Here is a 24,461-nt window from a genome sequence, read left to right as displayed (position 1 = left end):
AAGGTCGGGTACAGCCACTGCCCTGGTCTCTGGCCACAAGCAGCTCATCTCGGATAATTAGTATTTTTTAGAAGTCTGTGTCTTATAGACAAGTAATCTTTGTTTGAGGATTTTTAATCAGTGGCCCTCTCTGCATTCCGACTGAGCCTCCTTTGTGGTGCCATCATGCCTTCAGTGGTCTGCCTGGCAGGATTCTGTCCAGTGATCCTGTAAGGGACTCTAGCAGTGTTGGACTTCAACGTGGCAGGATTCTGTCCAGTGATCCTGTAAGGGACTCTAGCAGTGTTGGACTTCAAGGTGGCTTGCCTCTCTCCTGCTTCAGTGCACTGAATGAACTCCTCTGAAGAAGTCATCTCATCCGACTGGCATATACGGAGTCTCTCAACAAGGATAAAACTGGCCTACAGGGCACCCAGGCAGTGGTCTGACAGGTCAGTGCACGGGACGGGTTTAACTGTTGATTTACTTGATATTAAAACAAACACTGCCTGCAGCAAGCTCAAATCCATGCAGTCTTTCATACTTTGAGAACACCTACACAGTGTGTCTATACAAGTCAGAACTGCTCCAATTTGCAAACACAGGCTTCTTTTTAGCTATCTAATTTACTAATAGGCACAGTGCTTAGCTTGTAGAAAAGAAAGGTAAGTGGCAGGGCCCTTCTCAGGAGGTCACTGCAGCTTGCACTACCCATCGCCCTTGCAGCACTGCTGTTAACAGTACCATCACTACTTCTAAACATTACACTCCTACAACTGTGTTAATTTAGACTATTTCAGGTTGCTCAAAGCTAGAAGTATGGCATGGGCAGAAGGTATTGTTTATTGTTAATGTGTATTGATATATTAAACACCGTGTTGTGTTCATCTCACAATTAGGCAAACAGCGCCACCATGTTATGGACTGTTATAGGTGCCAGTATTGAGAATGAAGTGCCAGAGCCGAGCACCGGAAAACACCGGCTCAAATTAAACACTGAATAGGCACTACTTTTACTTTGGCTCCCTGGCTTCTTTCTGTCCCAGTCCGGCCAAGCTTCCAACACCTTATCACCTCAATCCACAGCGTGGAGTTTTCTTTGTTGCGTTGCCAGGCTGTAGAGCTCGATGGGAATTGGTACACATCTTTTTCCACCTCATGCTCCTGCCAAACATCTAACACCAACACCTTTAGAAAGATGTTACCCGTCTCAGAAACAAGACTCACACAGTATCTGAGATGGAATCGTAAGCAACCCAACCTCAGATGGACACCCATCGTTAGATTGTCCAGGCTCTCGAGCATAGTTTTAGCATTGCGTCTGCAGCACCCTGACTTTATAAGGCCATGCCTTCCAGTGCGGCTCTAGTCCCCACTGCCTCTCTTCTCAAGTCCTTCAAGGATAATACCTTCAGTTTTTACTGCACCCAAGAGGGCTGCAGCTTCCTCCTTAAAGACCATGCAGCACATTTATGGAGTAGAGTAAGGCTTCCTGTGCTGCTGTTGAATTAGCACTCTGGAGTCACACGGGGAGTCTCCCAGACTCAGCTTGAGTGACATGCCTCCTTCTCTGCTTCACAGACAGGGCGCAGGAGGAGGAAGCAGAGTGCCTTCACTCAGAGCAGGCTCCTTCCTGAGGTGCTACAAAATATTCACAAAACCAGAGCACTCTGTTCCGGGGGGGGGGGGGGGGGGGGGGAGGCGGGGGGGGGGGCGGTACATCCATTCCAACGCAGTCATTACAATGTGCTACCTTTACGACGCAACTATTACAAAGCGACTGCCTTTACATCGCATGCCATTACAATGCATGGCATTACAACGCATGGCACTACAACGCATACCATTACAACACAAGCCATTACAACGCATGCCATTACAATGCATTATAAGGTAAGTAATGGAGATTTTTTTAGTTTTAGGGTGGGTATGGGTTTTGGGGTACATAGGAATAGTAATTTTTACCCCTGCACCATCCAACACTTTCCCTACTGTTGCACTCACTAGAGTGGGAATAGTAATTTTTACCCCTACACTCTCCAACACTTACCCTACTGTTACACTCACTGGAGTGAGAATAGTAATTTCTACCCCATACACTATCCAACACTTACCCTACTGTTGCCCTAAAAGTATTATGCGTTGTAATGGTATGCATTGTAATGTATACGTTGTAATGGAATGCGTTGTAATGGTAGTTTTTAAAAATGTGTTGTAATGGCATGCGCTGTAAAATCATGCGATGTAATGGTAATTGCGATGTAAAATCTGTGTTGTAATTGTTTGCTTCGCAACATCATATATTCTTCCGGGGGTGTCCCAGACAGGATGGGGAGATCTGCAGCTTGGGGAAAAAAAAGCTCTGTACAATGCAGTAGCAGCACAAATGTGTGCATAATTTGGAATTGCTATGATTTCCTTTCCTCACAATCGTGTCCTTATCGTTATGTCCTCTGCCAGGGAATTGCTTTCTCTGTGCAAACTGATTGTTTACCTGGGTCTTTGCATTGCCTCACCAAGGTAGAGGCATGTTGTCTATCTACAATATGATAAAACGGTAAAAGAAGCCTGCATTTTGTACTATGTTCATTTTGTATACTGGTGTGATCTGTACACATTATGTTTGCATCAGTAGAGATGTGTCCCATCTTCTGCTGTTTAGTTGCTGTGTCTGCTTTTAACTGCCATTTGTTTCGAACTGTAATTTTCTTTTTAGAAGGCTACCAGAGGAAGATTGGAGAACGTTTTCAGTTTCCTTCAATAGGCTGAGACTACCAACGGTCTAGTTGTGAAAGACATAGTGTGGGCTTTCCAAGACCATACAGGGGTTTAGAGCCAGCCCTTTGCTTACCATTGGTTGTCTTTCCTGTCACTCTCATTTGGCTGCTTCGTATTTGATGTTTTTTTTTGTTAATCTTGAATTTGTTCCTCCTTTTTACCATCTGTTTGATTAGCTGGCTTCCATGCTTCCTTTGCTCGCTTTTAAGGAGCTATGTTTTTCTTTTTGATTAAGCACCCCATAAGTTTGTATGCGTTTCCAACTGTCTCCCTTGTGTGATGTTCTTCCCCCTCTACATTGCTCTCTCTCTCAACCATGTGCTTCTCCCCCCATACACACTCATAATGCTCTCTTTTGCCCATGTTCTTTTCCTCATGTTGTTTTTCCCATGCTTGTTGTGCTACTTAAGTTCCCATTCACTGTGCTGCTTAACCCCCCTGGCCTCCGTGCTGCGTAACTCCCACTCATGTGTTTATTTTTTATAAGTACTTAAACGCTACATTTTAAAAGAGTGCTTTGTTAGGTTGTGCCTAAGCAGCACTTGCGCTGTCTCTTCATAAAATGCTGTATTCAGGTATGGATTTGAAACTCCACACAATCTCCGCCCATCTTTTTAATAGGCTGCTGTGACTGTGCTTTGTAAATGTTGCCATTTGATTTGTTAATAGGTTTAATTAGTCGTCCCTCCTTAGTACTTCCCTGTCTTCTGTTGTTACCTCCCATCAGGTCTGGCAGTTTTACATGTGTTGTTCCTCTGTATGCTTTATTTACAGTCTGTCAGCCACATTTTTTAAATGACTTTCTAGTACCTGCTGTTCCAGGCACACTTTTCCCTTCCCAGCTAATACACACAGCATTTTTCTTTTTTTTTCTTTTTAGAGAAGTTTGGAGGGCACATGTTCTGTTCCATTCACTTCCCTTCTGGCCGCCATCCTGTTTTTTTTTATTTTTATTAATAATTGTGGACATATTTTATCAGCGCTGCACCCGTTTCCCAAGCGCCATGCTGGTTTTGTTTTTATTTTTGTGTGTTTTCCCAGTATCCCTCATGTTTCACTTCACAGTGCTCAGAAGAAGCGGCATGCAACACGAGGGGCCGCCGTGTATGCAAAACATTTTTTTCCACAATGCGTCACACACACTTTATCTTTAACATGGCGCCCTCGTTCCTTTCTCTTGTTGTACATGGACGCACAGTCAATAATGGCCCCCGCAGCTTAAAGACCCTTATCGCCATCCCGCCCCGGGGCACCACACTTTAACTTTCAACATGGCACCCGCTTTTAGATTAACAACACGGGTGCTGCACATCATATTTTAGTAGGTGCCCACTTTTATCCTACTGCCTTTTCGCTATAGCCTGTATTTGTTTACGCACCTCGTTCCTGACCTCACAGCTGGAGCTCTGCCAAAAGCTGAGGGTGGGTCAGGGTAGGACTCGGCTCGTGCTGCAGCAGCAGCTCATCGCAGGCCCGAGCCTCGGCCGCACGCACCACCATGGGAGAGAGCGCCAGCCTATGTTTCAATCCTTACTGGGCACCAGTATATGATTCCCTTCAACATCTGCAGACATCTGTTCCCCAACTACAGAATGTTGGCTTCCCATACTTTCAATACCTCAAATCACTCTGTTTTCTGGTTAGGATTCTGCTCAGTGTTTGTTTATCTTCACCATTTCTACGAGTCTAAACAGGGCTTCAAGTGGGATGAAATAATTGGGGGGATCTTTCAAAGGGGCGTGGCCAATGTATTTAAGGGAGTGGCTTAGTAAACAGGTATGTTAAAAATCTGTGTATAGCATAGCGTGCCTCCCGACTGGTATTTTGCTGCTTTTGTCATTGCATCCAGATATATAATTAGGGTGACCAGATTGTGTGACCCAAAAACGGAGACATTTCGCAAAAATGGAGGAAGGACTACAAATTTACATCAATAAAGTTGCAAAGAATGACAGCCCTCATCCTCATAGAAACACAGAAGAGGCACTAAGAAAATAAATAACATGTAATGTTTTAAACCAGCACCATACCTGTTACTTAAATTGCTTACTCATAATAGCTGCTCACTAGCCCTGCTTTGGAACACCTAAAAAAGTGCCTCTCACTGTTTTCAGTTTACCCTCTCAAAAAACCAGGACATGAGGCAATTTTATCGAAATCGGCCAGGGCAACTGTTGGAAAACCGGGATGGTCCGGGCAAATCCGGGACGCCTAGTCACCGTATATATAATATAAGTAGCATTATGCCTACAATAAGCCAAGACTATTGGTTTTGTCAATAGGTGTTAGTTGCTATGTCTTCATTGTATATAATATTCAAAATACTTCGTTCAGACTGTGAAAGAACTATTACGAGTCTCTTTGAAGTTACATCAAAGCCAGTGAAGGGTTGTATTGCTGCAGAGCTAAGATTTTTTTTCACCGATATTGAGGACAAAAATAGAGAGGCTGATAGGGACCCGTCGCACCACTTGCTTTTTAGAACTGCTGGTTCTGAGCACCAACAGGACCCGGCCCACCTAAAGCCCTGCGTCTATACAAGCACAACCTTTTCAAACCTCTGGTCCAGCATTGCCGCTGCCCTGACCCTTTCCGCATTTGCATGCGTCATCGACTTAAGCATTTTATAAAGTTAATCGCCTTAATGTTTTCAAGTTTGTTCATATTTTCAAAGTGAACCTACAATAAACAATAAGCCCTATAATAGGATTGCTAGCTTCAAAGTTTACTTTGTTTCTGCAAGATTCTGGCAGTGTGCCCCTCTGTTTTCACCCCCGTTCGCTGTAACCATCAAATTGACCATTGTTAATTAAAATAATTCCTTCACTGTCCCATAAATTGAGAAGAAAAGGTATTTGTGCAGTTCTCTGGTGTGCTTCATTTTTTTTTTTACCCGATGCAAAACTGTGATGTTAATTTATTATTGACTGTGCTTTTCAACTGAGGAAGGAGGCCTGCTGTATGAGACTCACAATTACTGATGTAAGTCACAGGAGCCCTCGGGAGATACCAGCGTGCAGGATTCTAGGGGAACCCTCCATTAAGGATGTTATTGGAAACTCGGGTTTCTACAGTACTGGAAGGGCGTCTATCCCTATGCTGACATGTGTACTCTGCATACAAACATCCCAGCATAGCAGGCAATGCAAACCCGCCTCCGTTTCAGTTACACACAAAGGTTTAGAATAAATGAAGACATTTGAGAAGGGTATCGGATGGATTGTCATCGATTCGGTCTCAGCCATTCAACCAACATTAACGATATGAAAGATACAGAAACGCAACCCAGTGGCCACTTGGGTGTGTATGGACCTAAAGACACAAACGTTGCAAAGTACCCGTGTTATACTTCCTGCAGCTTTCCGCACTCTTGCCTGCTACAGAATCTTTGAAAACAAAGTGCCCCCCGGATTCCCTCGACTTTGGTGGTGGTCCCTCAATGCAGTGGGGAGCGCTGAGCGACTCGCATCATGCTGAGCAGATCCCTGTTCGTGCTTATTGCTTACCCTTGAAAGTCTCATGTGGTAAACATGCATCAGTGTGAGAGCAAGAGGAGTGTAATGACAACATCCCATCGGGGACAGCTGCTGAAGGATTACCATCTTTAGTGACATCATGTACCTCCAGCCATGGAGGTGGGCGACCTACGTTCAGGTAGGTCTTAGTCTTCCTGTGAGCAGACCTGGACCAGTGAGTTATTGCTCAGCACCGTACTTTAGCCTGCTGCTTATGCTTTCCTCTTTGTCACATCATCTCTCCCCATTCTTTATTCTGCATCACGACAAAAATATGTGCATTTTAAACATTACAGCAGCAGCATAAGTAATAAAAGAAATTCCACTAAGCAAGGAAAAAGTGCAGTACCACAAGCTGTTACTAGGTGTCCCTGTGGGAGTTGTAAATGGACCTCTAAAAGCCATATAAGGTACTATACCCTTTCCTTACTTCATGGAATATCTTTTATTCCTTATTCTACTGCCGTGATATTTTTTAACCAAGAAAAAAAATAACAAATATTAGCATTTGCAACGACAATAGCTCAAAGTTTCACTAATGTGAGACCTGTTGCATTGCAAATGCTTGTTTAATTTACTGATCTATATCGGATTGGTAACTGGAAGAGAAAAGCCTGCATTCTTCTGTAGGCATGCACATAAATGATGAACGTATATTTGCATCTACAAAATGATTCAACAGCCACATCATCAGGTCTTTTTTTTAGCCATGCTGTACAGCAGACATGATGCTGTAGAGCACAGGTAGTCATAGTACGGCCCGCAGGCCGCCAGCGGCCCGGCAAACCTTTCTTGGCGGCCCGCGGACCTTGCAGACATCGTACCGGTGTTTTGGGTTTTTTTTTGCAGTGTCAGCAAACACAAACTCTGCTCTGTGGGGGCCTGGCGATTCAAGTGATAGTCCGAGTGGAGCTGCAGAGTGGCTAAGAAGAGGTGAAATACAACAAAGCCTCGTTATCATGCAAATGGTCTCTTAAAGACCTGTGAAGTACTCGGTGGGGCTGTGTGTGTGTGCCCGGGAAGGGAAGCTGTCTCAGCTGCCACACAAGTGGGGGGGGGGGGGAAGGAGAGGAGACAAATAATGGCAAAAGACAGCAGGGTGTGAGAGTCGGGTGAGGTGACAGAGGGTGACAGAGGGCAGTAGAGAGAGACAGAAACAGACAGAGACAGATAGAGATAGAGACAGAGACAGACAGAGACAGGGACAGACTGACAGATAGAGACAGAAACAGATAGAGGCAGAGACAGATAGAGACAGAGACAGATAGAGACAGAGCCAGATAGAGGCAGAGACAGATAGAGATGGGGCAGACAGAGCTAGATAGAGGCAGAGACAGGGACAGACTGACAGAGACAGATAGAGGCAGAGACGGATAGAGGTAGAGAAAGACAGAGACAGACAACGATAGAGACAAAGAGAGAGACAGAGAGAGAGACAAAGATAGAGGCAGGGACATATAGAGGCAGAGACAGATAGAGGCAGAGACAGACAGAGACAGATAGAGGCAGAGACAGGGACGGGGCAGACAGATAGAGGGAGCGACAGTCAGAGACAGAGAGGCAGAGAGATATGGATATGGAGAGGGAGACAGAGAGGGAGACGGAAGGAGATAGAGGGAGACAGGGAGTGGGAGGGAGAGGGAGGGAGGGACACAGAGGGTGACAGTGGTAGGGAGAGGGAGGGTGAGGGAGGGAGACAGAGAGAGGAGGGCGACAGACAGAGGGAGACAGAGAGAGGGAGACAGAGGGAGGGAGTCAGGGGGAGACAGAGGGAGGGAGTCAGGGGGAGACAGAGGGAGGGAGAGGGAGACAGACAGAGGGAGACAGAGGGAGGGAGGCAGAGGGAGGGAGGCAGAGGGAGGGAGACCGAGGCAGACAGACAGAGGGAGGGAGAGAGAGAGAGAGAGAGAGATGTGTATGCCTGGTCCGGTGGCTCAGTGGACGAAGGCGTCCGCTGCAGGGGCCTGTGTTCCACCTCATGGTCACAGTTTTTTTTTGCTCTAGCCCCGCCCCCTCCTCCAATGACCCCGCCCCCACGGTGCGGCCCTCGGCCACAAACCATACTGTAAATTTGGCCCCCGAGAGAAAGTTTGTGAGTACCCCTGCTGTAGAGCGTGGCTAAAACATATCAGTGTTTATGGGCAGCAGGTTGGAGGCTTGCTCCTTGTAATCAGGGCCAGACCGGCCGTATTGGGCATCTGGCAATCCCCCGTGGGCCGCACGGGTGGGGGTCGGTTTTTGACCCCTGGGGGGCGTTTTTGTTACAGGGCCGTTCATAGCTGCAAAATCGGCCCTGTAACAAAATCGGCCGAAAACCGGCCATGGCAAAGAGCTCGGCGGCACCCCCAAGCCCCGGGGGGCCGGCCTAGCACTTTGCCAGGGTCGGTTTTGGTTCCCAGTCCGGCCCTGCTTGTAATCTTGCACAGAGCCTCCAGCGGGGGGTGGCTTGAACAAACACAGGAAACAATTATTGCTCTCTCTTTTATTCTGGGAGGTGACTCTATCTGGTCGTCCAAAGTTGCGTGCTTGTGGACACGATTCATAAATTTGTGCCTGCCTGTTGATACCCACCACTGTATATTTCCAGCTTCTTACACTCACGCAAGATAGATCTGCCATGGGTCATGTACATCACTCAGAACTTAAGCAGTCTGCAGAAATAAGCCGCCCATCGCCAACTGAACATGTTTGAGATAAGTGATGAGACCTGCCAATCTCTGCTGGCCAATGGAGGACTCTTGTTTAGCCCACCCCTGCAGGTCTGCTATGACTATCAGATATGGGATGATAGCAGCACATCCCAGCAGATCTCCGCGCCTTTATTCCTTTAACTTATGCCTGTTCAGGACCATCAACTTTAAACAAAATATCTCACAATGGACAACCCAGTGCAGTAGCCAGCTAAGTGGACTTGGGGTAATAAGCACTATATAAATGATGTAGTGCAGTACGATATGGTTCCAATAATAAAGTCAACAGCAACAATGAATTAACAACAAAGGTTTCAAGAATTAAAAATCTGTAACCTAGACGTGCTGAAAAGAACCAAGCAGGTGTGGGACCCGGAACCATAGTCCCTCTTCTGTTTCTCAGTTTTCATGGTCTGCAGCCAGGGATTCCAGTAGGCTTTGGAAGGCTTTGGAAACCCTGGGCCTTGCTGATGCTCAGCTTCAGCGAAGATCACACACTGCTGCTGATGATGCGTTGAGAGGTTAATGCGATGAGGGGGCGTGGTTTGAGCCTACAAGAGCTGTGGCCCCTCTACAGAAGCCAGCGCTCAAGGAAATATGAAATTCCAGGTAAATGAAGGTTTTATCTAACAATTCCCTCTCACCACAGAACGGCGCACACAGACACATCGGCGCTCTGCAGCCGGGCGAGGTCTCTTGTTTTTGGGCAACTATTAGTAACCAGGAAATACTGACAAAGAGAGCACGTGTTGACAGAAAATATACTTGTAAAACAGCAGCGAATAGGCCTGAAATACGCTATTATTATCTGAGCCGGGCCACAAAGGGAAGTCCCTGAGCAGATGTTCCCGCATGGAAGTCAGGGCTTCCGAAGTGTAATGTTTGCACGACAGCCCCAGGGAGGCCGCTGGAATATTTCTCATAAGCGAATGACATCCACGTTACATAAAATCTTTGCCCTGGTCTTCCGCCCGGCCTGCCCTGCGCATCCAGGAGTCACAGTGACGGTGCCCCGGGGGCGCTAGATTCGAAGGCAGGGGGGCCTGCCGGCTCGGGTACATCCCGTCCATCAGGGAAACGGACCAGCAGTAAAAGGAGAGAATGTGGGGCGGGGAGGAGATAAACCCAAGGCCGTCGGTTTATGTGGGAAGAACACACTGACAGTCTTCCCGCATAAACTGAGATACTGACGCTAGCAATGACTAACTGCCCTGCTGCGTTCAACGGCTGACACCAACAGCCCTACTGGCCATCACCTGGAGACTTTGACATGGGCACGGGTTACTAGTAACCCTGCCTATTGGCACCTACAGACACTGACATCAGCAGCGACTGACATCCCTGCCCCTCTATCACCCGCAGAGATGCTGATATTAGAAGTGACTGACCACCGTGCTGGCCCCACTACCGCCCTGACACGCTGGCACCAGTACATTGTGACAATGTGACTGACATCCTTGAACCTGACCTCAGACACGAGCTGTGGCTAACATCCTTATTATACTGTCATAGACAAAGATGCTGACATCAGCAGAGACTGACTGCCCTTCCCTACTGTCCCGTCGAGAGGCCGGCACGAGGACAGTGTGGCTGGGCCCTGCTCCACTGTTACCCACAGAGACAAAGAAACCATCTCCGTCATCCCTCTTACTATATCACCTACACATATATAGAATTATAAATGGCTAACAGTGATTTGTGGGGATGTTTTTCACCAAGGGGTTCTGAGTGACGCCAAATAGACAAGAAGAGCAAAGCTCAAGTTGTCTATGATGTAACTCAGAACCCTGAGATGAAAACATCACCAAAATTCACTTTTTAGCCATATGTAATTGTACAGGGGAAGAGGATAATGGGAAAGCAATACATAACACACCCTCTCACTCTGAAGCTAATATGAAAAATAAATATCTTACTTACTATGCTAGACAGAAACCCACTTCCTTCCCAGCCTCCTTCGCCCTCCTACAGCTGTGCTTTCTGCTTTCAGTCAGAGTAGACAAGCAGAGCTGCGGTGACGGGCTTGCGGAGAGCCCCGTCACCTGGCCTGGAAGCCTCTATGACATCACAACAGTTGGTAAACAGTTTTGTTATCAGTTGTGGTGATGTCATAGCAAAGAGGTATGACTTTCAGAAACTGAAATAAACAACAGAAGCTCTCTATGAGAGCCATACGTAACAAGCCAATAACCCTACAGTATTCACCTACAGACACTGACATCAGCAAAATGGAAGTGTCCCCTAGAGATACTAATACCTGCAGTATGACTGACAGGCTTGCTTATTGACACCTTGGAACTCTGACATTAGTGCAGTGTGTCCGACAGGCCTGGACCTACTGTCACCCAACAAGACACTAACAGCAGCAGTAACAGACAGACAGGCTACACTGTCTGTCAAGAGCCGCCATCCAGAGACTGGTACCGGTGCTGTGACTGTGATGGGTCGGCACATATAATCACAGGCTGGCACCGATCTGTTCATGGGATCAGCGCATAGTATCACAGGCGGGTATTGCTTTATGGGTGGGTTCAGCTGCCTTTGCATCCCATACACAGTGCCATGAATTGACTGGGTTTGGCCTTGAGGCCCATGGATTTTAATTCAGTCTCAGGATCTAACGTTTCAAGGTCATTCTTTCAGGGCCACCTCCTTTCTTGTTACTATATATTTTAACTGCCTTTTTCAGCTTTAGAGAGTATTTTGTCATTAAGACCAACATTATTTTCTCACACGTATGGGGAACGGCTAAGGATGTGTCAGAAGAAAATGTAGACCCCTTAAATAGTTCTGGCCACAGCCACTCACTTTTATATTGCTGGGCACTTAGTGGGAATCCGCAGGGTCCATCAAAACCAACATTTCCAAGTATGCAGACAAGTAATGGTCTGTAGATCAAATAAGTACATGGCTTAAGAGGTCTGTGATCTGAGCAGTACATGGTTATCACATCATTGTACTGGTCTGTGGATCGGGATAGCATATAGTATAACAGACTGCCACTGGTCTGTGGAACAAGTTAGTATATAGTGACAGAGAGAGTGATACTGGTCTGTGGATGTGGGCAGCACATCACACTACAGACTAGTACCGATTCACGCAGTACATTGTAACACAGTCCGATGATTGTCGGTGGATTGAGTCAGTACAGTGTATCAAAGATTGCTGCTGGTGTGTAGGTTCAAACACCACATAATATCCGAGACTGGTGTTGGTATTTGGATCGAGTCAGCAAATGGTATCAAAGAGTGGTGCTGGCCGGAACTGGATAAGCAAACAGACTCACAGCCCGGTGACAAATTGTGTTTCAGAGCAGCACACAGTGTGCATGTTGTAAAGCCCTGGGAGGTTGCTCTCTGCCCTTCCAACTTGGGCGAGATGGGTAGCTGTGCCAACCTGGTGCATCCATGGTGAGTTTAGTATTTGAGCCTGCACACCCGCAAACAACAAGTTAAAAGACAACTGTTTTTACATTTTGAAGCATTCCTGGAACAAAAAAATCTAATTGTTAATAAATAAGACATTAAAAGGGAATTCAATTTAGGGAAGTTTATTTGTGTACTTACAATTAAAACATCAATCAACACGTGTAATAACTGAATATTGTCAGTGTCATGGAAGACATTATTGTATCTTCGTCCTTCCTGACCACACTAGGGGAACTTCCTCTTATTTTGAAGGGATGACATGAAGGATTTGAAGCATTTGTTGAGGCAATTGGGGTGATGTGTGTAACTCTTCCAGGAAATGAGAGCTATTAAAGCACTGTTTAGGAGATGAAGAGAGACGGATGCTAATGCATCTTCCCCCACAGCTTGAGGGGGATGAAAATGACAGCAATTATACTGATGACCATGACACTGCATTGAAACAACTTGATTTGAACTATGGCAAGAAGAAGAATGATAACTTTAGAGAGCAAGCGTTACTTTGTGTCACACGCGAAACAATGGGAGACACTTTCGATTGTACCACCACTACGATGCACGCCCGCATTAGCATAAAGATTGCACTCCGTTTCTTTAAACACTCACCCATAGCTTTTTAAATCCACGCACAAAATTTCTCTTTTGCAGCACCTTTGTTGAACTCCATAGTCACATGATCTTGGACCTAGTTTTAAGACTACGACACTAACAGCCACTAAATACCGCCCCACATGAATCACCACTGAGACGCACAGAAAGACTAACCACTATTAACGCTAATGAACGCCTGCAATACTTTTCTTTAGTGATAAAAGGTGATATAGTATTACAAACGCCTCATTCATTTACTTTTAGATATTCCCCGGAAGAAGGCATCACGCCGAAATGCATTGGGAATTGTAAACTCGTATTATACAATGCATCATCGAAATGATATATGAATTTCGTGATTAAAGAAATATAAACTACAAAAAACTTTTGAAAAATCTTTATTGAATCCAATTGAATAACAACAATCCAACATCGATATACCAGTGCCCAGGGGACACGTCCTAATGTTTAAGGGCTTGCAACCAATCATCAAGAAGAAGAATGAGGTTATGAAGTGGTTCAAGTTCTTGAAGAGGACAATTTCCTGGGGAATCTGAGAAGAATTGTGTTGCAGCTTTGCGTCTTCCTGTGACAACGTACAATTTCAAGGGTTTCCGATCAGTTGGTACAAAAGGTTAACAGTAAAAAGGTGCAGGAGAAACTGCTGGACACAGAGGGTTTGTCATTAAAAAAGCTATTCACATTGTACAGAGAAAACATGGATGAGGGTCTTATTGAAATGTCACCAGGCGCACATGAAAAAAGTGTCAACTGTGCATAGTTGCAGTGCGAAGGGCAGACTGGGTGACACATGAGCATCAACAGGTTCAAGAAATTTTAGTAGAAGCAAAAAGACAGACTTGCTGTGTTACAAATGCGGGTTGAAAAGGCACATAGCAAATGATGACTATTATCTGGTAATAGGGCAATCATGCAGAAAATGTAAAATGAAAGGTCATTTTACCAGGGTTTGAAAAGATAGATCAAACAACATGAGAACAAACTTGAAATTTCCAGTTAATATTATCGAGAGTGAGTTAGTATCTGAAAATGCAATTGTTCAAGTTTATGAAATCAGGAACTTACTGATAGTAATAGCACTAACTGTACTAATAAGGTTGATAGGGTGGATGTTCATGAGATGGCCGAATCTGGAGCCCGTTATATCCCGTTTGGCAAGATATACTTACTTAAATTTCCCAAACATAAATTGAATCCCCCTTATGAGAAGTTAATGGCATATGGTAGTAAATCTATGGAATTTTTGGGGGATATTGAGGCCACTTTCGCATTTCGGAGGGTCAAATCGATTTCCAATGTGTAAATTGCCAAAGATGGATCATGTTTGCTGCGGTGGTTCCAACTATAAGATTTAATGATACGGCTTGATCCTAATCAACCCAACCTCCAAGGAATGATCGTAATTGACCCTCATTGACTGGAGAAGGAGCATCTTTAATGGCAGAAATTAATAAAATTTTTGGCGAAATTCCATTTTCATCCAACCAGTGTCCCAGATAATCTACACCCCTCACACAGATGTTGCAGTTGTCTCTCTTTATGGTTAATCCACTTTTCCAGAGAATCTTCCAAACCAACCTGAGAGTAGTGTCATGGTTTTGCACACTCTCCTCAAACACTAAAATGTTATCTTGAATATAAGTTACATTTGGTACCCCCTTGAAAAGTAGGTGTGTAGCTCTCTAGAAAACAGGTGAGAGACAAACCAAAAGGCATGCGTTTAAACCTGTATGCCCCCTCTAGAATAATCAAGGATATCAAGGGTATAGACTCTAGATGGAGAGAATTTTGGTGGTATGCTGACGACAAATCTACAGTCGAGAAAAACTTAGCTCCCCTTATAGTCATCAGCATCTCACCAGTATTGGGCAAGGGATGTCTGGTCACCCAGATTGCAGAATTGAGATCCCGCAAGTCAACACACAAGCAAATTTACCCGTTGGCCTTCTTCACCAACACCACAGAAGCCAGCCATTCTGATGCCTTAATTTCCTCCATGATATCATTTTTGCACAACCTCTGCAGTTCTACTCTCAAGGAGTCACTCATAACAAATGGAACACTCCTTACTTTTTTGGCATTAGCCACAGCACTGCTTTTCAAAATTATTTTGTGCATGGCACTCTTAAACAATCCTAGGTTAGTATTAAATACATCTAGATATTCCTCCTCCCAAAACCTATGAAACACTGACATTATTTCAGACATAGTTCCCAACAGCAGGTTGAGTTGATTAGGATCAAGCCGTATTATCCCCAAAGCAACCAATTGGTTTAGAGGTGGAACAGAGTCCTGAAGGAAGGGTTCCAATTTGCTTTGCGTAATAGTATTAAATAAAAACAGGCTGTTAGCTGGTGTGAGCGTATTGCACCACTCCTATTGACATTAATGGGAACACTCCTTTTGAAGTGATGAGGGGAAAGAAACCAAGAACTGTGTTGATGAAGGGAGTAGAAAGAGTGAGTTTGAACAAAGAAGCGAGGGATGGGATGGTGGAGGTAGCTACTGGAAAGTTTAATGTAGGTGACTGGGTTCGGGTGAGGGATTGTTTTATTGGGAAGGGCATGTCAAAGTTCTCTCATCCTCTTCAAGTAAAAAGGGTTGATCTTTACTCCGCACTTCTTAGTGATGGTATAAAATGTTTGGAATTGGAAAGCGTTGGTGAAGTTGCATGATTGTTTGTGTGAACGTGATGGAAATTTCAAGAGGGACTGTTCTGTTGAAATGAAGTGGTTTGTAGTTAGGTTGCACAAAGCGCAAAAAGGGTTGGAGAACTATGAAGTTTTTGACTAATGTTCTGCTGTATATAGTGTTAACACTATTCTATGCAATAGTTATTGTACAAGGTGTATTTGCCTAGCTATGTCTGTATTATTCTTAATTCTTATTATCCTCTCACACCTGCTCTGTGACATCTTTGCAACACACATTATCGCCAAAGCTTCTGAACACCACCAAAACTTTGACATGGATCTTATTCATCATCCTGCAATAACAACCAAACATCTATTTTCTGTACCGTGCCTTGTCCCACCTATATGAGGAAAATGTATTAGAGCTGGTAAAGTTATGTGCCTAAGTCCCTCCCTGAGATGTGCTCTCCTGTCATCACGAAGAACATTGCTATGTTGACCACCACAGCAAAACCAGCTAGAAACACCATATATTCCTCTCTATTCTCTGTAAATTTCCACAGCACTCTTAAGGCAACCTGTTTCAACCACTACAGAAGAAACCAGGACTGGGCTCTTCTGACATGGCAGACTACATCGTCATAGTGAAGTGTTTCTGCGTAAGCAAACTGTCTGAGAAAAAAAACACAATTATCTATATTCCTTTAATATAATGGCTCCTTGTCCGATGCCTAGATTGATTTCCATCCAGAATGTGGCACTAAATGCTCACTGATCATAATCTGAGATGACCACAAGTCAACGGTTAGCAAGAATGGGATCACAGCTGTGTTGCTAATCAGTCTTTCTGCAGCTTTAAATGAAGTTAATCATCCCAACTTCCTGCTCAGGCTTAAATTAGAATTATAGACACCAGGATTCAGATTAAGATGTATTTTTTTTGTTTATTTAGACCATGGTCTATAAACATTCAACACAGTTACATATATTACTATATCCTAAACATTCACCCATAAAATAATTAAAAACACCCCATCAATATACATGCCATTTGTCATAAATCCATAGATGGAAGCTCATACAACCCCCCTAAACTCTTGCATTTTGGCTGGGAGCCCTTTTAGGGACTACCCTATTGCGATTAAGAATCTCCCTATTGCACAGACCACATTTAAGCAATGCAGGTTAAATAGTAGACTAATGGCTTGATCCTGATTAATAATACTATTGCTACTAAAAACTGGCTTTAAAAATTATTTCCGTTCATCAAAAAAGTACAGTCTATTAAAACATGCAGCCCGCGACATTTTATATTCAGTCCACATGTACATAAGCCCTGCTTATCTCTCATTACTGCTTTAATCTTTGTATCTCCAGAGCAAGGATTTAGCCCAACTCTAAATCTCAACATGGCATTCCTTAGCTTGGGGCTTGGCATGATCTCGATATACGGGAACACATCTTCATTGCTCCAACCCTTAACCAAAATTTGGGTAGATGGTCTCCACCCGAAATAAAGCAGATCCTCCTCTCTCATACTGTTCCTTATAATAGCACGTAATTCCTGCTTGGGAGTCGATTGCCCATCCTTCCACCAATCTGGCACCAGTCACAATTTAATGCAGAACTTTCCTAATATAAGTTTGTAACGACCGCGTTGTAATGGCATGCGATGTAAAGCATGCGATCTAAAGGCTGTTTCCCCTTTTTTACAACGGTATGATATTTTATAATTGCCTTCCCCATTCAATCTCTGCCAAAACTTTAACGTAGCTCGCAGCCCCTAGTAGCTTCAGCCTGTATCATGGTTGACGGTGAGGGAGCAAGGAGCTGTTTCGTACATTTGCTCTCCTTTGGATTCCAATTCAATTTGCCACCTAGGGTAACAACGTCCACCCTATACTGAAGCTGTGGGCGTACCGTTGCATTGAAGGCCGAAAGTATGGAAAGCTTCTGACATCACCAAAACTTTGACATGTATCTTATTTATCATCCAGCTATAACAGCCAAAAAACTATTTTCTGTACCTTGCCTTCTCCAATTATATGAAGAAAATGTATTAGAGCTGGTAAAGTTACGTGCCTAAGTCCCTCCTTGAACTGTGCTCTCCTGTCATCATGAAGAACGTTGCTATGTTGACCACCACAGCAAAACCATATATTCCTCTCTATTCTCTGTAAATTTCCAAAGCACTCTCAAGGCTACCTGTATCAGCCACTACAGGAGAAACCAGGACTTGGCTCTTCTGACATGGCAGACTACAGAGTCACAGTTAAGTGTTTCTGCGTGAGCAAACTGACTGAGAAACAAAACACAATTATCTACATTCCTCTAATATAATGGCTCCTTGTCCGATGCCTAGATTGGTTTCCATCCAGGATGTGGCACTAAATGCTCACTGATCACAATCTAGGATGACCTCAAGTCAACCTTAGACAGAAGTCCATTACAGCTGTTTTGCTAATCAGTCTTTCTGCAGTTTTCATTTACGTTAATCATCCCAACTTTCTGCTCAGGCTTAAGTCAAACTAGAATTATAGTCCTCAGGATTGACTGCATCTCTTCTTTCCTTGCTGGGAGTCCACGTATCATTTCACTTCAGCCGCACGATTCATAACGTTTCTGGAGCCCGAGAGCAATCAGGGTTTACCAGGTTCGACATGTAAGAAACTGAGCACCAAATGCATCCTTTAGCACGAGACTCTCTGACTAGTGAAGATGAGCAGCCCACAGCTTACTCAAGGAGGTTGTGTGGGGGGTAGAAACACAGAACTCAGCAAAACTCAGAACAACAATTGCAACATAATTGTCTAGCCAATGCTTTCACCTACAAATGAAAAAGCACTTTAATCACAACAACCTTCTTTAAGATTTAGAGGGCGATTATAATGTACGCTGCTTTACCTTGGGAGAAATCTCAGCGTGGGGAAACCAGACAATGCTGATCTAAACTGTTTCCTTAATGATATAGTCAATTCAGCTGAGGACAAGTTACCAAAGGAGGATCAAGTGGGTTGCGTTCACTGAAGGCCATTTGGGGCTCACAGTCAACCCTTCAAAATGTACTTTTGGACCAGCGGTTTGGAAAGCAAAATATGATCCTAATTCAAGTATTCTTCCTGCAGTGCCTCACTCTTGCATCACACCTTTATCAGTTCCATGCGGATGGAACATGCTTCTGCCCATTGGGAGGTGAGGAGCGCACCGCTTCCACTGGTGTCTGTCTGCACATAAACCGTGGGGAGAAGCCGCGTTAACTTGGTCACCGCCCAGATGACTCTTCTACTCACTCTGGTCTCTGCAGCAGTGCGCAGATGTGGTCCTCCAGTCAAGGAAGGTGCTACTGCTGTGTACCAGTCTGGCGGCTGCTGTGTTCTGCACGTGTTGGAGCAGAGCAACAGGTACTGTTGGAGTTATCTAGGTGGGAGATGACGAAGGCGATAGCTGCCGGAAGGGCCTGCACGTGAGTCTGAGGAAAATCCATGTAACAAGTTTACTTCATCCCTGACAGAAGTGAGCAGAGCCTGGCTTTCCTTCCATGGTCCAACCATGTGACCTAAGACCAACAGAAATTGGTTTCCCGCCAGCTGTGGCATACTATGTCTGGAAGCCAGAAACATTCACAGACACATAACTCTCATTAATATCTCAAGTTAATCAGATAATACATTATTTCTCCACACGCCAGGACCCTGAGTTGTATTTCCCTTCTGGGCAAGTATCACCTTTGTCTTCTCCCACCTAGATGACACCAACAGCACCTATCAAGGGCACCTGTTACTCTGCCCAACAGCTTCAACAGATCAAGAGCACAGCAGCCAGATTTCTACTCCACCTCCAATCATGAAACCTGTCACACCAGCCGTGCAAGTGTCGCGCTGGCTCCTAGTACCCAGACAAACTCACTTTAGTGTCCTTTGCATTTTACATCTGGCAATCACAGCCATGAACTATTGTTCCTCAAACCAGAGCTATTTCCTAGCTCAGCTTTCACCCCAAGGTCCAATAAACTCCAAAGGGGGGTGCCCCAGTCTCACTTCAGACCAGCAAGCTTCAAATTTGCAACCAATAGGAGTAGAGATACAGACAGATAGAACCTCTCTCTTCACACTGAACTTCCCATGCAATTGGCAGCTCAAGCTCGGCCTTCTTTCAGTTCTCCTGCAGCAGCTCACACTGGGCTGTGACCAACATCCCATCTAGTGGGAGGAACGTGTCTATTTTCACTGTAATTCAAATGACGGCTTGCATTTCCAAAATAACTTGACCTGCTGTTCTATTATATATATGTCACCTTTCGCTCTTTCTTTCAATCACCGTGCTGGACTACTAAGCCTGTGTTTGTAGAGGTTTCATCTGCGGTGACATTTTCTACAGCTCTGTACCTCGACTATTCATTCACAACAAACCCTAGGATCCATGCCAGTAGTAAACAAGAATTCTACTGTACCGAGGACACAATTAGCAAGGCCCAGCATGCACCAAATAGGACAAAGTAACCTTGAGTACGTGCTCAGGGCCACATCCAATTGCACAAGGTAGAATGCATGCCACATGGCAAACCAGGCAAGCAATCGTGAGCCTACACTCGACCCCTGGAGCATCTGACCACACTAATGGCATATCTAAGCAGGCAAGCCTCAGTCTCTACCATGTTGGACAGAGGAGACCACACACTCAAGCCCAGCTTGCCCGAACCCTGACAAAGTAAGAAGAAAAATTGGTTCCCAAGGATGTTGTTTAGGAGACAAATATATGTCTAGTAGATCGGCAGAAGTGCCTCAATCAACAGAAACAGGACATCAATTAGGGTCTGAATCCAATGTTATTTTCTGGGGGGAAAACAAATTTGACCACCAACATAGACCGGTCCTTTCTTTAAGAAAGTTGTGAGTTTTTATAGGTACAAAGTAGAATATTTTTAGTCATTTAGAGACATTTTGGGGCTTATTTACAAGCCTCTTACTCCGCCAGTGCGTCGCTTTTTCCCATATTAAAAGTGACACATCGGTGGCGCAAGGGGCTTGTAAATAAGCCCCTTCGAGTGCTACAAATTTGCAAAAAACATGTAGGCACAGTGCTTTAGTGGTACACAACTTGTTAAAAGAAATGGAGTGAAGTAGCATATTATACACCTAGGTGGTATATTTACTAAGATTTAACGCCATGTTTGCATCACAAAAGTGATGCAAAATGACGCTAAATCTTTTTTCCACTATTTAATTTCCAGTGTAAAACCTGTTTTACGCTGGTAAATAACTTCAAAGTAACGCAAAGCAACGCATAGCGCTGTTTTGCAGTACTTAGCGCCTGGGGGGGGGGGGCGTATCATCAGTGGTGAATGGGCATTCCCATGCAACCACCCAAGGTTTCTGAGGCTAAGCCGAATTTACATAAAAAAGCAGACAGGGTTTAGCGTGAGTAAATAGCGCCATTTTAAATAGGCACTATGAAGGAGAAATGCTTTAATTTCTCCTTTCTTTTCCGACTTTGTATGTGTGCTGCACTGTACAGCACACATACAAAGTGGGAAAAGATTTAAAGTTAGTCTAAGCATGGTATTCTGTTCTGCCCTATGCTAGACTCACGGAGACACCCTTGCACTATGGTGCAAAGGTGTGTCCGTGGCACACGGCCGCAGATTTCTGTGTCAGTGCTAGGGAGAGGGAGGACAGTTCCAAATTTCTGTAAATATAGCGCTCTCCTGCTCTCTCATTCTCACCCAGCGCAGCACATCATTTGCGGCTGCTGCACTGCGCTCCGTGACAATCTAGTAAATCTGCCCCCTGGTGTCAAGCAATGGCTGTACAAAGTCAAATGCTGAACTGTGGCACAAAGAAATACATGTTAAGGCACATTCAGTGGCCAATCAATTGGATGCCGCCGAACACTTTGAATACTGGAGCACTGCACCAAATCAGATTATACAAGTAAACGCCAGAGCTTGCTCACACCAAATCGGATGTGGTCAGCACAATGTTGAATCATACCAAAGGACGGGAACAACACAGGTATGTTCTCAGTCACTTAAAAATGATACTTTATCCCCTTACTCATTTCAAGACACAAGTTCGCATCTGGACAGCATCAAGTGATAACATGTTTGGAGCACCTCAGAAGATCCGACGCACAACACTAATGCTTATCACAGTCAACACAACAACCATCCACCCAATCAACTATGCATGTTAGCTCAATCTTGCACTAAATCCGACCAATTAATCAGGCACCCAAACTCCGGCATGAGCCCAGTTGGTCAAAGTCACCAGGTATGAAAGCTCAGGCTCTCAACAAATCAGAGAAGACCACCCTGGTGCTACGCAGTCACTCCAGTAGCGGTAACCTACTACAAATACCAATATAATACAATCCATGGGATCAGGGCATGAGGTGACAGAATGATACTGGTCCATATATGGGACTACATATGCTTTTGTACTTACAAGCCCGTCGCAGGTGCTCACAGCCGCAAGTCCTCTCTCCCCTGTGTGGCCCTGGATCTCTCCGAGCAGGTGGCATGTGTTAACTGCCTTATGTTGAATTTGCGCCTGCGCAATTCCACCGTACCGCCTTTCACGGACATATCCCGGTGCCAACAGATTGGGATTCACGCTTAGGTTGAGCCGCACCTCCTGCCCCCCATAGTTGAAGCCATAGTAGAGATGGGAAGAGGCACCATCACGGAGACCCAGATTCCGTTTCGAGATGCCCCGATAGGCGAGATCGTAGGTCAGAAAGGATCCGCTGCTATCCACCTTTACAGGATGCACAATGTCGGACTCTGGATAACTCTCATGATGGTTTTCTGTAAAAGAAAATAGCAGTATCTTAAACAAGAATAAATATGTGTATAATCCTGAACACAAACAGCATACAGAAGGCAAAAGGTAATGAAAAATTCTTGATAGTCGCCCAGAGAAATACCATGATAAAGCATCATTTGAGAGTGACCTTGGATGAGGATAGATAGAACAGGGAGGCAAAGCAACATGGATCCACTCTCTACCTGTACAACCCGCTAAGAATCCCTAAACACTCCAGAAGACCATTGCATATTCAGTTTTGTAATGCTTTGTATCTCGGATTATACTTATGATCAGAGTATTAGACTATTCAACATTTCATGTTTTGGAGGACTTCAGTGTGGGGTTTTTGGCAATGCTGGGACAGTCGTCCTCTTTTTCCGCACTCTCCATATGTTGTGTTGAAAACAAAGATCCTCCCATTATTTAACTTATGTGGGAGCTCCCTGGTTACAACATGGAAGACTCCCAATGGACTTCCCTGACATCATGATTCTTATGTGGGAGCTCTCTGGTTACAACATGGAAGACTCCCAATGGACTTCCCTTTCAACATGATTCTTATGTGGGAGCTCCCTGGTTACAACATGGAAGACTCCCAATGGACTTCCCTGACATCATGATTCTTATGTGGGAGCTCCCTGGTTACCCCATGGAATTCTCCCAATGGACTTACCTGACATCATGATTCTTATGTGGGAGCTCCCTGGTTACAACATGGAAGACTCCCAATGGACTTCCCTGACATGATTCTTATGTAGGAGCTTCCTGGTTACAACATGGAAGACTCCCAATGGACTTCCCTGACACCATGATTCTTATGTGGGAGCTCCCTGGCTACCTCACAGAAGATTATCAATAGACTCCTTCAGCATCACGATTTTACACAGATATTTCCAGCTGCACAAATTAATCCAAGTTGAGCCTTTTGGGGTTGAATGTGGTCTAATTTCAGCACGGTTACACTCACTTAAGTGACACCTAGTTTGTATTTTAATACTTCCGGGGCACTGGAGTCTATGCTATTGGGGAAAGGTTTTGTGGAACAACTCCATCAAGTAATTATGATGACGCTTACATGGCAATCTGCAGGGACTGGTTTAAAGCACTGAAATGTACTAAAGAACAGGATAAAGAGCTCCTTAAAAATGTGCTCCTGATTTGCAGACGAGGATGCATTGAGAGGAAGGAGTCTGCACACTCTATACATGAACCAAGGTATCCAAGGAAGTTCCCAGCATCTCCATGGATGCACCTTTTTCGTCAACAAAACATATTATTCCATCTCCGGATCCGATGTGGTCATTTGAATGGATTGGTGGTACGAAGCGCTACAAGCGGTCATTTGAATGGATTGGTGGTATGAAGCGCTACATGCGGTCATTTGAATGGATTGGTGGTATGAAGCGCTACAAGCCGCTGTGTCACCCCTGTTTGTCCAGCTCAATTCAAACAATGGTACGCTTACTATTGGAATGCCTATGTTTGCTAATTCTCTAGAGACAATTCTTTGTACAAGTTAACAAACAATTTACTGTAATGGATAATTAATATCTTGCTAGAGATTACCGAATTCTCATGTGAAGGAAGTAAAAATATTTAAAATGGATACATTCTGTAATACACTTAATTCACAACAGGTGACATTTTATATCATTTTATGAAAGTGTATTTTACCATTGGTTATAAGGTTTAGAAACACGTAAACTATTAGTGAATAATAAGTATACAGAAGTAAGCACTCTACCCATGCCAGAGCTTGTCCCTGTACCCCCTCGCCCACACAGCAGGCTGGGGCCTCATGAAAAGCCAATGTGAGGACAATCCACTTCTGTGCAGAATGTCAGCCTCCAACTCCTGTCCCCTGGCACCTTTCACCAGCAACAGGTTCGCTACACTCGCAGTGTACCTAGAAGCACCTTATTGTTCCGTGAGTGCTCAATAAACAAACTGGTTATCTAATTCTGCTAATAAACATAGCGTATAGACAGTAGACTAGAGCGCGCGCGCCTCTGCAGCAGTC

General features: G+C 44.6%; 1 protein-coding gene across 1 annotated transcript in view; it reads right to left on the bottom strand.

Moving 5' to 3' along the window:
- The window catches only part of ADAMTS7 (ADAM metallopeptidase with thrombospondin type 1 motif 7), a 487,405-nt gene that overhangs the window by 403,644 nt on the left and 59,300 nt on the right, over positions 1-24,461 (bottom strand). Inside the window, exon 2 of the mRNA XM_085644679.1 lies at positions 22,079-22,440. Within this exon, the coding sequence (XP_085500805.1) occupies positions 22,079-22,440 (362 nt within the window). The remainder of the gene's footprint in view (positions 1-22,078; positions 22,441-24,461) is intronic.

The sequence above is a fragment of the Triturus cristatus genome, chromosome 3_1, assembly GCF_964204655.1.
Source record: "Triturus cristatus chromosome 3_1, aTriCri1.1, whole genome shotgun sequence".
Lineage (NCBI taxonomy): Eukaryota > Metazoa > Chordata > Amphibia > Caudata > Salamandridae > Triturus > Triturus cristatus.
The sequence above is the reverse complement of the archived record's forward strand: the minus strand, read 5'-3'. Positions and strand labels throughout refer to the sequence as shown.